At 32.5% G+C, this 15,778-nt stretch overlaps 1 protein-coding gene across 16 annotated transcripts in view; it reads left to right on the forward strand.

The window, feature by feature from the left end:
- LOC148625347 (ryanodine receptor-like) overlaps positions 1-15,778 on the forward strand; it is a 113,296-nt gene that overhangs the window by 55,939 nt on the left and 41,579 nt on the right. For 9 of the 16 annotated variants that reach the window (XM_088568794.1, XM_088568796.1, XM_088568800.1 and 6 more), the window contains 21 exons: positions 434-710; positions 897-1,021; positions 1,460-1,608; positions 2,149-2,392; positions 3,306-3,338; positions 4,148-4,277; positions 4,803-5,042; positions 5,210-5,432; positions 5,687-5,943; positions 6,456-6,655; positions 7,624-7,844; positions 8,350-8,578; positions 8,808-9,050; positions 9,337-9,426; positions 9,888-10,022; positions 10,338-10,403; positions 11,357-11,432; positions 11,781-11,904; positions 14,140-14,386; positions 14,633-14,751; positions 15,397-15,507. In XM_088568794.1, coding sequence (XP_088424920.1) covers positions 434-710; positions 897-1,021; positions 1,460-1,608; positions 2,149-2,392; positions 3,306-3,338; positions 4,148-4,277; positions 4,803-5,042; positions 5,210-5,432; positions 5,687-5,943; positions 6,456-6,655; positions 7,624-7,844; positions 8,350-8,578; positions 8,808-9,050; positions 9,337-9,426; positions 9,888-10,022; positions 10,338-10,403; positions 11,357-11,432; positions 11,781-11,904; positions 14,140-14,386; positions 14,633-14,751; positions 15,397-15,507 — 3,539 coding nt within the window. The remainder of the gene's footprint in view (positions 1-433; positions 711-896; positions 1,022-1,459; positions 1,609-2,148; positions 2,393-3,305; positions 3,339-4,147; positions 4,278-4,802; positions 5,043-5,209; positions 5,433-5,686; positions 5,944-6,455; positions 6,656-7,623; positions 7,845-8,349; positions 8,579-8,807; positions 9,051-9,336; positions 9,427-9,887; positions 10,023-10,337; positions 10,404-11,356; positions 11,433-11,780; positions 11,905-14,139; positions 14,387-14,632; positions 14,752-15,396; positions 15,508-15,778) is intronic. The other 7 variants (XM_088568802.1, XM_088568789.1, XM_088568795.1 and 4 more) reach the window with 3 other exon arrangements.

Below are 15,778 nucleotides of genomic sequence, written 5' to 3' on the forward strand. Positions count from 1 at the left end.
TGGGGTGAAACTAGTGGTGAAATTTTTTTTCTTACCGATTTAGGGGGCGTACACCTGGTACGCCAGTCCTTGGATCTGCATTTGGGTAAGTGCCTACTTGTATATCAGTTCACATGGGTTTCTGTTGTTAATGAAGAATTTCTATTGAGTTAAGTTTACTTAAACTAGAGTTATAGTGCATATGATAAACACTGAAATATGACATGAAGGTTATTTCTATCATTCATTTTTGTGAAATTTACCAGGACTTCATTAGGCAATGGAAGTATTACTATAGATTTTCAATCTTAACTTTTTCATGAACAAGCAAGTTGTAGTTAAGTTAAAAATATTGTTGTAGAAAATAGAGGAAGTATGTTGGGATCAAATTACAATGAATTTTCTGGACATTTTCATCCTGTATTTTGAAGTTTTTCTTCTTAACCCTTTCTAGATGAGGAACCTGTTGATATTTAAATCTGCTGAGGAGGATGAGAATGGCCTACCATGCCCAAGTGGGCAACCAATCAGAGACATGATTTGGAACTTCCATAATCAGCTGTTACAGCATTGTTCCATGCCCACGCAGCCTGAAACAGAGGAGAAGACAGAGCTTGAGGTGAAAGAGGAACCACCCACTCCCTCTGTAGGGGAGAAACTAATGCAACTAGTATTGAGGAAGAAAGAGGAGGAGTCTACTGATAGCAATAAACCAGAAGAGAAATTGATAGGTTTGTAGTTTCTTTAAAAATAAAAAAGTATGAACTTTTAGTTGAGAGCTTATTTTTTAGCTGGTTTAGGTTAAAGCTATATTATGTAACTGCTTTCAACAATACTGATAAGGAATTTACCCCATATTTGAAGGTGAGCTATTTCTCAAATACATGTAATAAACTCAATGATTATGTTTTTTATAGACAATCTTCAGAAACTGATACAGAAAACCATGACAGATTGGGCCATGGAAGATTTCATTGTCAATCAGGACTTGGTCAGGGAAATGTTTAGTCTACTGTACAGACAGTATGATGGCATTGGTGAGGTAAGTCGAAAACGTAGAAATAACAAGGATGTACTTGAAATTAAATGTAAGTTATGCTGTTCCTTGACTAACATAATTAGTACACTAATGTTATTTGTTATTTACACATGTTGAAGGTTGGAAAGGAGAGAGAAATAAGTCATGATATAAAACTTTTAACAAGAGAAAATGATTTTATGCTTTTTAGCTCACCTGGCCATAGGCCATGTTAGCTATTGCCATCACTTGGCTTCTGTTGTTTTGTTGTCATGGTCATCATCTGTTATCATCGTTAACAATTTTTCAAAACTCTTCTTTTCTGAAACCACTGGACCAATAAGAACCAAACTTGATATAAATGTTCCTTGGGTTACTGCATAAAACTGATGTTGGGATTTTTAACGTTGGAAGAGTTGTTTTACAAAATTCAATACTTGTAAGTTTGATGATCTTTTCCAGCTTCTATCAGCCCTTGATAAAGCTTATGTGATCAGTAATGCCAGTAAGGACGACATCAACATACTACTGAGAGCTCTTGGCAACATTAGATCCTTGTTACTGGTGCAGGCAGGTAGAGACGAAGAGGAACTCATGAAAAACAGTCTTAAGTAAGTTTAGTTACTAACTTTATTTTATACACGTTTGTACATTATGATTTTGTCACTGATTTCTGTATTAAGACAGTGTTTTCCAACTTGTCTGCCAAATCCTAAAGTTACTGTAATTTTTTTTAAAGTATTTAAAAAAAACTTACATTGGTCCAAATTTAAAATTGGTTTAATAAGTTTAGGAATAAGTTGAAAGCAAAATAGAACTCATCCTTTTGGCAACATAAAGCAAGAAGTCATTTATAGCAGTGTGAAAGAAGAATGCATAATTGATTAAACAAGCAAGAAGTTATTTATAGCAGTGTGAAAAAAGAATGCATAATTGATTAAACAAGCAAGAAGTTATTTATAGCAGTGTGAAAGAAGAATGCATAATTGATTAAACAAACTAAACTTATCTTAAAAATGTTATACAGTTTTCTGACATACATGAAGACTCAGGACTGAATTTTAGAATTTTGATTGACTTCATGTGCAGACAGATACATGTATGTATAGAATAAAATCTGTGTCCTGTAATCTTGCTCTTTGTAATTATAGAGAGTTAATGGATAACAAAGTATTTTTCCAACATCCAGACCTGATGAGGGCATTATGTGTACATGAGACTGTCATGCAGTTAATGGTCAACACTCTTAACAAAGCACAACAACAACAACAGTCCACAACTTCTGGCATGCCAGAAGTAACTCAAGGTCGAAGGAGTTCCATTACAAGGAGAGGTTCATTCCAACAACAACAAAGGAGAGGCTCATTTGCTCTCCAACAAGCTGAACAATCAAAGGTAGGGGACATATATTGAGATAAATTTATTTTTCAGTTTTTGATATTTTAATTTATAGTTTGTCATACATATACTGTGATTTTTTGGAATGCATGTGAATTTAACATCATTAACAAGTCCTGATACTTTGAAAACCTTTGGTTAAGGAAATTTGGATGGGTTGTAAAATAATTGCAATTTTTTTTATATATAGTTTTAGTATATTTTGTGTTACATTCAATGCTTTTTTTCATCTTGGCATTGAGTAGTGTCATCATTTAGGCATTATATACCATTTCAACAGCACATTTTCCATCCAATTGTTGCACATCATGCATGAAAGGTTTGTAAGGGTTTAACTACTAACACAAGTAGATTAGTGAACAGTTTTGTAGGTAAAACATCTGAATTATTGAAATGAAGGTATCAGTCTACTCTTTTTTATATGCTTGTCTGCCTAGATGGGATGTATTATGGTATACTTGTGTCTGTCCATCTGTCTGTCAATCTTTCTCACTTCCCACAATTACTCAAAAATGCTGCCACAAATTTTTTTTAAGCTCTGATAAATTGATTCTTTCTATTGATGTGTACTCCCTTCAGTCTTTATAAATTACTACTTTTTTGTTTTTGAGATATGGGACTCAGTACAAAAATTGATTTTATGTTTTTCAACTGTAACTTTTCGGGTGTATCTAGCTGCTCTTTGCTGAACATTTTATTTTTGATTTTTGCAAAGTTAACAAATTTTACAAACTTTAATGGATTCTTTATAATAATAATTTAAAAACAATAAATTATGATTCTTATAAAAAATCTTAATTCCGTGAAGTATGAAAATTCAGATGTTTTATTTTTCTACCACAGCTTTTTAATGAATAGTCTTTGTGTTGGGGTAATATGCACCCAAGAATTCTTTTTTCTTGCACAAAAGCTTACAATTCAGGAGATGAAGAAAGCATTTTGGGTAAGTTTTTCCGTAACCCTCAATCTCTGTTGTATTTAGAAATTTTCATTGTACTATCGAATAATCACAATAAAACAATCACTTTGTATTTGATCTATTTAATACTAGAAATCAGAAGCACAATTCCGAAAACTTCAATATCACTGTTGAATTTTCACTCACTGAGCTTTTTCTTTCTTGAAATCTCAGATAAACCATTACTGGTGGTTTGAACATGTATCTATCTCTTGTTTCAGCAAATCCTATCTATAAATTCTATATGCTGGAATGTTTTGTGTGACAAATTGCTTGCATCTTGTTCTTAACTGCATGTTAACAGTTTCTTCAGCCTCCCTAAAAAAGTGGGTGGGTTCTGCTACATTCTTATTCCTGTACGCAGTATAATACTATTTGTACAAGATATTTAACTTTCTCAATCAAATTCTACTTATTTAAGCTGTGTATTTATTTTCATGAATTTCATAATAAATTGATTCATGATAATAAATACAAGTACAGAATATTTCTCCCTGATTTTATTTCAGATGTTTATACGATTATTGTAAGCCACCCTTACGACTGAGATGGATTATATATTTGAAATCAGATTTATCATTCAAACTTGTGTTAGTAACCACCTTTATTCAGAAATTACCTGTCATAAAATATTATGATAAAAATATCTCTATGGAGTGCATCCTGTGTATGAAGACCACCTGTCTTATGTGACCATGATTTCCCTCCTCCCCCCATTTGAAAGATTATTTAAGACATGTTTGGTTGTAAATATTACAAGGCTGCCTTTAATATTAATGTAAATTTAATTACAGGATGCTGCAGCTGAGATGGTTGTAATGTGTTGTCGATTCTTGTGTTACTTCTGTCGTACCAGTAGACAAAACCAAAGAGCCATGTTTGAACATCTTAGCTATTTATTAGAAAACAGTAGCATGTTGCTTGGTAAGTTAAAAAACTAATTAGTCTTAATTGATAGAAAAGTTGGTGAAAGCCAGTCTGTGAAGCTAAAGAAGGATTACTTCCTTAATAGATGGCTTAGACCCTTTTTTTTCTAGTCTACCTTACTAGGGTTTGTTTGATTTATCAAATGTTCTTGTCTTCAAATGCATGAAATGTTATTCCACAAACAATCATGTTTTTTGGAAGAGCAGTATTGACAAGTGTAAACTACATAGTCTAGACTTAAAAAAAACCAATATTTCTGTGTAATTAAAGAGGTAGACCTAGGATAAGGGACATAACTCTTGAAATTAGTGATATGTTTGTGTTGTATTCAATTTCACCAAAGCCTTTGGAATAGAATGAAATCAGTCAAAATTTCTTTAATGCTTACATGAGATTGATGTAAAATGCTGAATACAAATGTGATTTGTAAGAGTTGTGTTCCTTACCCTAGGTCTGCCTCCTTAAATGCCATAAAAAAAGGATGATTTTACTACATGTAATATTTATCATCTGTTTTTATAGCTCGTCCATCTCTTAGAGGTTCTTGTCCACTTGATGTTGCCTATTCCTCCCTTATGGATAACAATGAACTTGCCCTGGCCTTGAGAGAGGCTAACTTGGAGAAGATAGCTATTTACTTGTCTCGGTGTGGTCTACAAAGCAATGCTGAGCTCCTGGAGAAGGGTTATCCTGATATTGGTTGGGATCCAGTAGAAGGAGAGAGGTTCTTAGACTTCCTTAGATTCTGTGTCTGGGTCAATGGTAAGTAGTAAAGATGGTAGTTCAATGCTTAGCTTAAGTTTCTGTTTATTAGGTTTCCTAAGGTTCTTTGTCTGTTTTGGAAATTTTGTTATGTAAATAGAATAATAAATTACATGCACGTACCATTTAAAAGCAAATTTGTTTGAAACACTCTTTTATTTCTCCAGGAGAAAGTGTTGAAGAGAATGCTAACTTGGTTGTTCGCCTCCTGATTAGAAGACCAGAATGTCTAGGTCCTGCTCTGAGAGGAGAAGGAGGTGGTCTTTTTAAAGCTGTCAAAGATGGAATCAAAATGTCACACCAGATCATCACAGCTAGAGATGGTAACTCTGCCCACTTTCTGTCAGCCATGATGGATGATGATTCTGATGGAAGATACTTGTACCAAAGGTAGGGTATTATATAGCTGCAGACTAGGCACTTTGATGGGAATTACATTGAGGCAATATGAAATGCAACTAAGGATAAAATTAAAACATAAGACCAAAATGAACAGCTATACTAATGTTTTTTTTCTTTTACCAATTAAATCATCAAATTAAAAGGTAATGTTGCAGGATGACATACCTGCATTAAATGGATAATAGATTTAAATATAGTAAATTGACTTGAATGTTTGAAGCATGTATGTATTTGTGTTTTAGCAAATATGATTTCAACACCTTGCCATCTGAAGATGATGAGGACTATATAGATATGGGTGGTGCTATTCTGAACTTCTACGCTGGACTTGTAGACCTATTGGGAAGATGTGCTCCTGATGCAGAGACTATTAAATCAGGTAGAAGTGACTCTATCAGAGCTAGAGCTATTCTGAGAAGTTTGGTGTCTATGGAGGATCTGGAGAAGGTCCTAGGACTGACTTTCATTCTACCAGCTGGACCTGCTATGTCTGCAGAAAGTAAGTTATTGGAGAATGGAAAAGTAAACTCTAAATTGAATGAGGCCACATGTAGTGTTACTTTGCTTTTTATGAGCAACTCGGCAGGTGTTTCTAGAAAAACAGAGGATGCTTACTCTACCGGTGCACCTTGTCCATGCTCCCAGTTTGTAGTGGAGTCTAAGTTGCTCATTTACTTTTGTTACTTTGTATGTATTATTTTGGATATTTTATGTACATTTGTGTTCGTCTGTTTTCCATGTCTGGTCTTTGTCTCTGGATTACATTCTTTTGATTTCCATTAGAAACTTGGTTTCCTTGATTACTCTTTCATTTATAATGTCTGGTTTCAGCAAACATTTTAAGATAGTCTAGCTAAAATCTCACCTGCTGTTAGCTACATAGTATAGAATAAGACTGGATTTTGCAGACAGTAAAAAACGAAAATCCATTAAAAAATATAGCATTCCTTTAATCCCTTTTGCAATTTCACATTTGTCAAATAGTCAATAAAATATGTTAATATTCTTCAGCTGAGAGTCAAGAAGGAGAAGAGGGTGGGGCACCAGAATCTGACATGCCTCCAGGTCTCAATCCCGCCCACAAATCATCTGTTATGTTGTTCCTGGAAAGAGTTTATGGTATTCCTGATCAGGCAACATTCTTCAGAATTCTAGAGGAAGGGGTACTGCCTGATCTCAGGGCAGCCACTACTCTAGATACCGTAAGTAAAGTAGGTAGTCTATTTTCTTTCTAAGCTTGTGGCCGAGTGAACCTTGTTTCTGTTAACTACCACAGATCAAGTGAGTCATAGTATGTATGCACAGATCTTGTAATCACTCAATTTTGTCAATTAGGCCGTTCAAAGTTAATTTTTCGGTTCTTCAAACCATTTTTCATCTAAAGAAATGAGGAAGGAAGTCTTTTCACATTTTTATAACTGAAAAGGAGGGAATGAGGGTCCTTTTTACATTGTTCACAGGCATAAAATGATGGGCGATGTTCTTTTTTGCAGTTTTCTTCTTTTTTTATATGGAAATAAAAATAAGCCATCCTCAGTGGCAGTGAGGGAGTAAAGAGGACCAAGAAATTCATTTTAGTTGGCCTAACTGTAAATTTTTTACCTTAATGATCATTCTTATTATGTGAAATGTTGTTTTTAAAGTCAGTTGTGAATTCTTTTTAAATGAAAATGTTGTTTGAAGTCTAAAAGTGTAATTATTTATTTTTCCTAATAACAGAAAATAATATCTGAATCAAATTAAAATTGAGTGATTCCCCCCTTTTTTTTTTTCATGAAGAAGCTACCCTGTTTTAAATATTATCTTGTGTTAACTTTATTAATGTTTAAACCCATGCTGGTAGTATAACTCTAAACTAAGAGCTTCCCACACTTTAATTTTATTAATCTCAAATTTATAGCCACCACACCTTTTGAAATTTACCTACTTAAATCTAATTATTAATATTAAAGTTTGCATGTAACTTTAAGATGCTAGTAGCATAACTAATTGATATTAATGACAACCCAATTTTTCTTGTAATCAATTTCTATATATTATCTATCAAACATAAGAATAATCAAGGCTTATTTTTAAAGTTACTTTATCTACTTTTTCACCTTATATGATCTTAAAATTACAATTTAAAAAAATCTTTAAATTTTTGGCAATTTCGTAGTGAGTTATCTCCCCTTTGTAGGCCTCGGCATCGGAAAGTGACTTTGCCCTAGCACTCAACAGATACATTGGGGGTTCAGTACTTCCTCTGTTGACCAGACACAGCTACTTCTTTGAGAATGCTGACCATGCTTCAACATTGCTAGACTCTACACTTAATACTGTATACAGGCTGTCCAAATGCAGGTCATTGACTAAAGGCCAGAGAGAGGCTGTATCTGATTTCTTGGTGTCATTTACGAAGTAAGTTTCCTTTAAATACTAAAATTAATGGAGTTTTTGAATAAGTACTAAAAGGTAATGAAAATAAAAAAGTTTTCATTTTTAAATAAAATGTGCAGGCAATGTGGATTTATGTTTAAAAAAAAATTATCTAAACTTTATGCCTTGAGAGAAATAATTACAGTTTTCAGTAGAGAGTTTGTGTTATAAAAGAAGTGGAAAAATGGTATATGCTGCCAGTTACATAAAACAACAACGTATATGTGTTTATATGGCCACTGGTAATAAAGAGACATTACCTGTCACTGGTGGAAACTTTGTGAAATTAAGATCATACCCTACAAGTTTTCAACACTGTGAAGAAATGTGTTCTTATCTTATTACTCCAATTTCAAGTTCTGACATCAAAGTATTAAATTTCATAATTTGAAAAATTCTGAAATTCCGCTTGTAACAATACAGCAATCTTAATTTGAAAAAAATACATGGTACATACATGTTTGCATTTAATTATGTACTATTGCAGCCAACTTCGACCACCAATGATGACAGGCCTGTTGAGGAAACTAACGGTGGATGTCCCTAATCTAAATGAGAATTCTGTTGTACCATTACGTCTACTCACAGCCTACTACAAGAGATGTGGGTCATATTACAGCTCAGGGGGCTATGGATGTTACGGGTCAGCCACAGATGAAGAAAAGAGATTGACCATGCTTCTGTTTACAGGAATATTTGACTCATTGTCAGGCAGAGTAAGTATTTTCTGTCATATTTGTACCAGTAGACTTTTTTTCGTTTTGCATGTTTTATGGGTAAAACTAATAGTATTGGAGGTTTTCTTAATATTAAACATCTGTTATACATGCATATTGTATTTTACTCTAAAGTATGGAACTTACTTTGATTATAAAATGTACAAGTATTATACAAGTTACAAGAACACAATACGTGTTTTAATGATTGAATTTATTTGATTTGAAGGAATATGATCCAGAACTGTTTTCCAAGGCTCTTCCATGTCTGTCAGCCATTGGTTGTGCTCTGTCACCTGACTATTCACTAACCAAACAAGATGATAAGAGAGTTCTTGATGTAAAAGATGATTTAGATGGTCCATATAACCCTCAGCCTCTGGATACGAGAGGGTACTCCATGAACCAGTCTCTAGAACAGGCTGTTGGAAGATTTTCTGAACATTTCCATGATGTTTGGGCACTCAAGAAGGTTAGAAAAAAATATATATATTGTTACACATATCAGTTAAAAGCTATATGGGTAAAACAGACTAAACAAACAGGAAAACTCCTAATTTTCAAATATTTCTTCTTCATTGATAGTTACTCAATCTGAGATACATATATAGGGAAAGTGCTCATGAAGAAATGAAATCAGTGCCGTCTTTTAAAATGTCTTGGAAGTTTTCTTTAATATTGACAAAGTGAGTGTAGAATATGATAAGTTTCATTGTATCTGCAAAACTATTTTGACATGTGATTATGGTCTATTGAAGATTGACAGTGGTTGGATGTTTGGTACAGCTTATGACGATGATAGAATGTCACATCCATTACTGAAACCGTACCATCTGCTGGATGAAAAGGTATGATTAATCAACTATAAAGGGTATTATAGATACAGTCATTAGCTTTGATTTAAGGAAGTAGACCTAGGGTAAGGGACACAACTCTTAAAAATCATTGGAATGTTTGTATTCAGCATTTTACATCAATCTTATGTAAACATCTAATTAACTTGGATTCATTTTATTCTGCTTCAAATGAAAGCTTGACAGCCTTTGGTGAAATTAAATATGATACAAACATATCACTGACTTCAATTTTGTGTTTCTATGGAGTCTTATTTTCATTGATTTCATCAGTTTTTACTATATTTGGCAATTTAGTCATTTCTTATGTTCAGACTATTCTAAAGGATAATGGTTTGCTATACACATCAGCTTAAAGAATAAGTACTGATATCATAAGAAAAATATTCTGGTTTCTGTGACAATAAAAAAAATGTTCCATAAATTTGTTTGATATTGTCATAATTTTTCATTAGGCCAAAAACAAGTACACTCAGCCAGCTAAAGAGAGTGTAAAAAGTATGTTGTACTGGGGCTGGGCTCTAGAACAGGACCAGCAGAGACAAGCAGCTAACAGGGATAGCATGAGGAGGAGAATGTCTAAAGATGGGGTAGGTTTAAAGATTTATTTGTGGTCGGGAGGGGGTAAGATGTATAAAATGAACTGAGCTTTAACATATAACCATTCTTGATAGAACAATGGTGTCTGAATATGGAGTATGGGGTAAGATGTTAAAAACTGAGCTCATCCCTTGAATGTAAACAATTGGGATAGCACAAGTGGAAGAATGTCTGAAGATGTAGGTGGTATTAGAGCACACTTTAAACTGTTTAATTATCACAGCTTCACATTTGAAGTAGAAACCTTTTAACTTGTATTGTTATGTGAATCAAAGATTGAAATTTACATGCTGTTTATTTTTTAGGCAAGCCATGGATACAGCCCCAAACCATTCGACCTAAGAAATATGACCTTGACTAGAGAAATACAAGTATGAGTTTCTTCATGTCTATGTTGAAATTTAAGAAGTTGAAATATCATTTTATATTTCAAATCAATCTTAACAGGCAAAATATCATATTGTATTAATAACAGAGTTGTCTACCCTTTCGATTTTGGCATAAGGCTCATGATTTTTTTGGCCATCTTATGCCCTTTCAATGGTTGTCAAGTTCCTTACAGTATGGCAAGCTCTCAGAAAATTTTCGGATTCCCCAATTTTTTTTTGGTTCTGTTACCTTTATTTTTAATGTGACTGTAAATATTGTACCATTGATCATTTCCTGTTTGAAAAAAACCTATGTCAAATTGTAGTTTTGAAGAAAATACTGATGTTCCTGCCAAGAAAAATCCAACCAAGTGGTCACAAAAGTTTATGGTAAAATAAACATCCATTTTATGGGTGGTTTATGTTTATAAAATCAGCTATTTGTGACAAAATAAGAAACTTAACATTTTTTACCACAATTACTATTTTTTCAGGTGCACCTTACTTTTTTCATCAGAAAGGGGTAGGCAAGTCTGTAATAAAAATATTTAAAACAGCCTTATCAAAATTAAATCTTGTCATTCTTCTTAAGTCCATACATTGAAGCTTCTACATACGTATTATAAGGGAGTGACTAAAATTTTTCATTTTAAATTGAAAATTAAAAATATAAATGACATAATTAACTGAGTTTGCAAACAATGCATTCTGCTCTGATGATGGCAGTCAAAACCAACCAATAAGTTCAGTAGAACAAGCACCCACATAAAGATTGAAAGATTTTACTACAAAGCATAAAAAATGAAAATATCAAGTGTCAAAAATGAAAATTTCAGGTTAACTATATAGAAAAGGGAACTCTTCATTGGCCCCTGTTTGAATTAAAGCCCTATTGTAACCAAATTTGTATACTATTTTAAATGTAGTTGATATTCAACATTTCTTACATTATATAGAACATGGCAGAGAAGCTTGCCAAAGATTCACATGACACATGGGCTTGGAAGAAGAGAATGGAACTAGAGGAATTAGGTATGAAAATAAGATATTTTGTCATACAACCACAAAAAGAAAAAAAAAACATTCTGTCATATATGGTTTAGCATTGTCAATGGCTTTTTCATTGTTGTAAAGGTTTTTCCCAATAAATTAGATATCTGTAGTCAGTAAAAAAACTATCACAAGGTTCCTTACTACAAGAAGAAAGATTTGAATGATATTGGAGATTGTTGTGCCCTAATAATTTCGAAAAGATTCATTTTGCCCTTGTAGTGGTAAGTTTTAATCCTCAGAATACAGTCAGAAAAGTATGAACCAGATTATGTATTGAATTTATCTGTCATTGAAACCAGTAGGTTAAACTGAATTTTTATTTCATAGGAGGTGGAGTCCACCCTTTGACTGTCCCCTATGACACACTGACTGATAAGGAAAAGAAGAAATACAGAGACCATGCTACAGAATTACTCAAGTTCCTTCAGTTCCAGGGATTCAGAATCTCTAGGTAAGGTATCAATTAATGATCAATAATTAAATGTCAGAAGTAACATGCTTTCTGATTGGATAAAAAAAAATGTCCATTATAGCATAGATCAAATTTTGTAATGTGACTGTGATATCATATACTTTTTTGCTGATTTATTCCTTAAATTATGATACAAAAATATATTATAAGGAATGACTCTTACATTTATTTTGGTCTGTTGAAATAACCTCAATACCTGTGGTGCACACTTAAAGGTTATCTAGTGTGCACCACATGCTTTAGGTTATTTCCTCACAGACAGAAAAAATATGACAGTCATTCCTTAAATGCGCTTGGTACCTTACTGAAACATCTATTGTTTAGGAAATTTTTATAGTACAAAATAGTCTTATATATTCTTGCCTGTAAAATGGGATGCATTATACTATAACATTGTTTGTCCATCAGTCTGTGTATCACATTTCAGACATTATCTCAAAATTGTCATTCATGAAAATTGGATGAATTGTAAAGTAAATGTTTATTTACCTAAGCTCATTTAAAATTTCTATATATTTTGAATTTTAATTTTCTGATTGAAAATTTACTCAATAAAATCTTAGTTTATAAAGATTTCATTGTACTTTTATATGCATTACTAATCAGAAGAACTTTCTGTTGATAATAATGTTATTCTCATTAACACACACATGTAATGAATGTCGTGGATAGGTAACCAATAATTGTCCCCCTAGATAACTTATTTTTTGCTTTCTTTCTTTCTTTGTTTTTTGATTTGTCTTAGTTTTCAGTACATAAAAATTGTTTACATGTATGTTATGATTTAAAAAAAAAACTTTCAAAAATTAACAAAACATTGGTTCACTTTTTTTTAATTATAAATTTAAACTCCAATGAAAAAATACACTACTAAGACAATAAATTTTCATTTACTACTGACTTCTTTTGTTTGTTTCATCATGTTTTTTAAACAAAACTGCTTAATTATATGATGTATAATCATTTCTTCATGTACTTCTTTGCATGTAATGACTACTAATTTGATAGCTACCACAGCTGTAAATAAGTTACACCCATTGAAATATCTATCTTTCTCCAAGTGTTCAAAACTTGATTAAAAAAAAAATAACTGTGTCACTTTAATCTTGTGTCTATAAATAAAAATCTGCGAAAACATGGGAAAGACAATAATTCTAGTTTTCTTGAGTTGGGGTAGATTTTTGTGTGTAATATCTTAAGTTTTCCTATTTTACTGTAAGTACAACTTTAGTTTTGTTGTACCGCTAATTTTAATTTTTTATACCCTGATGTTGTAGTGTTTAGAAATAGAGGTCTTAATTACATGTTGTTATTACAAATCAGTTTTAATGACATTAGTTGGATCTTGATACTGTAATCTAAAAAAATGTCATAAATGATTTTATGCAAATGATTAATAGAATAATACATTTATATATATATATATATATACTCGTGTTATTGACAATAAGGTTTTCTAAGTGTTGATAAGACATTCTACAAAATTAATCTGTGATTGCTTTTAACTAGAACTTTCTCATACACTATTTGTGTCATTACTTGTTTTTCTTATAAGGTCATTACAGCGAGTAAGATAGTTATCTTCAGAGAAATGTTATTCATTACAGCGAGTAATATAGTTATCTTCAGAGAAAAGTTATTTATTACAGCGAGTTATATAGTTATCTTCAGAGAAATATTATTCGTTACAGCGAGTAATATAGTTATCTTCAGAGAAAAGTTGTTTTTCTCTTGATTTAATGACCAGCACCGTATGAACTTGCATAGGTGGTTGATAGGACAATTAACAAAGAGATTTAAACTGTCCAATCAGACACAGATTTAAATACCTCTATAGGAGTAGAAAATTTAAATCTCCTTCTCAATTGCCCAGTTTTTCATAGCTAAGAAATTTATCAGGTAATGTTCATTCAATCACAGGAATACTAACTTTATTCTCTGAAGATAACTATATTACAGGCTGTTAAATAGGGTAGAATCAGGAATAGATTTAGTGTGAAATTTTATTTTTATTGTTGAACACATTAATATGTTCCTCCATCCATCATCATCTACTAATATTAAAGACAATAACACAAGATCCAACTCAGTTTTAGTTGTTGTTAATTGTACTTATTTTGTTCTTTCTTTCTTTTCCCTTCTTTTTTTCCTTCCTTTCACACTATCCTGCCCATGTGCACACCCTCTGTGCCATGTGACCTTTGATGTTCCCAGCAACGACACATCACTTGAAAGACACACCAGTAGGGCTTCTGATTCTAGGCGTGACAAGGGAGGAAAGAACGAGAGTGAGGTCAATGTTACCGCCACAGAGAAGAGGTTTGCCTATAGTCTGCTAGAGAAGTTGTTACAGTACTTTGACAATGCCTCAATGAATATGACCCAGACACGACCTAGTTCCAGATTCAGTAGGAGAGAGAGCTATTGTACTGCTACTGAAGATGTCAAATTCTTTGGAAAGGTAAGACTTCATTAAATGGTTCATTGTTTAGTATTGAGGATATCAGTTCTTTTTTAAACGTAGGATTTATCAATGATATGGTCAACCTATCTATGTCTAAGATGTTGTGTTTTTTTGACAAGAGAGAACTGGTTCAGGAAATACAAACTTAATGCTACTGAAGATATCAGCTTAATGGAGCTTGTTTAGTTCCAAAATGGTCTAAAAATCAGGAATACTTAGCTGATCGATGTTTATGTATTTCAGGTTGTACTACCATTTGTAGAGAAATATTTCGCTGCCCATCGTGAATACTTTGTTGGATCCAGTACATCAGCAGGAGGGAGTGCCATGGCCTCTGTCAAGGAGAAAGAAATGGTTGCCAAGTAAGAAATTGAAACACTTGACATTAAATCAGTAATTTTAACATTGTCAACATATTCACTTGCAAATTTGCACATTTACTTCAATTTTTTTGAATTAGTTGATTGGATACTTAGTGAATTTAGGCTTAAGGTAATTTCTGCTTCTGCACTAAGTACATGAGAAAAGCATGATAAAGTGGCAATGGGTTGACTTCAAGTGCTGATCCAGAGAATTTGAAAAGGGGAATTTTCAAGCTAATATAGATTTTTTTGTGTACAAAATTAATATAGTTTTCCAATAAAAGGGACCCTAGACTACCAATATAACCCCTGTATGTTGACATAATACTGTAAACCAATAAAATTTCACTTCATCTTTTTTTCAAGGTTTCTGCTATCAATCTGCTTTCAGGCATTTTAAATTTCACTATTGTTTTTCAAATTGTAATTTAATGTTCTAATAATATTTGAAACAGTTAAATTTTTGTGTTTTGGATCATTGCACAAAAATAATGAAAATTTCATGGCTTACAGTAGTCTGTATTCCAAAAGTTCTGTTTGAAATTGCACTGTTACATATTTATAAATGAAATTAAATTGTAAATTCAATAATTCTCATTACCTTTAATGCACTAATGCATGCATGTTTTCCTTATCAATTTGTAGCCTGTTCTGTAAGTTAGCCCAAGCACTTAGAGGAAGAATTAATGCTTTTGGACACGATGTGTGTATCTCTGTCAGATGTCTGCAAGTCCTCATACAAGCTGTTGATGCCAGGTAATTCTAGTATGAGCCAATTTAATTGTGACTTTTGTACCCCAGGAAGTTTATGACTTTTTGTTATATCAGAGGAAAGAGTAATCAAGGGAACAAGGTTATAGCGATAATCAAAAGAATGTAAAAATGTAAATTGGAAAAAAGTGATTTATATCAGAATTTAAGGAAATTATTAATCTTTTGCAGATGGCTGACACAAGTGTAAATACTGGTAAATCTGTTGAATGGTTCTTTACTACCCAAAATTAAGAAATGTTAATGTTTTTTTTTC

Source organism: Perna viridis, chromosome 2 (genome assembly GCF_037379345.1).
Source record: "Perna viridis isolate PV_CMFRI_1.1 ecotype Kerala chromosome 2, ASM3737934v1, whole genome shotgun sequence".
In the NCBI taxonomy this organism is placed as follows: domain Eukaryota; kingdom Metazoa; phylum Mollusca; class Bivalvia; order Mytilida; family Mytilidae; genus Perna; species Perna viridis.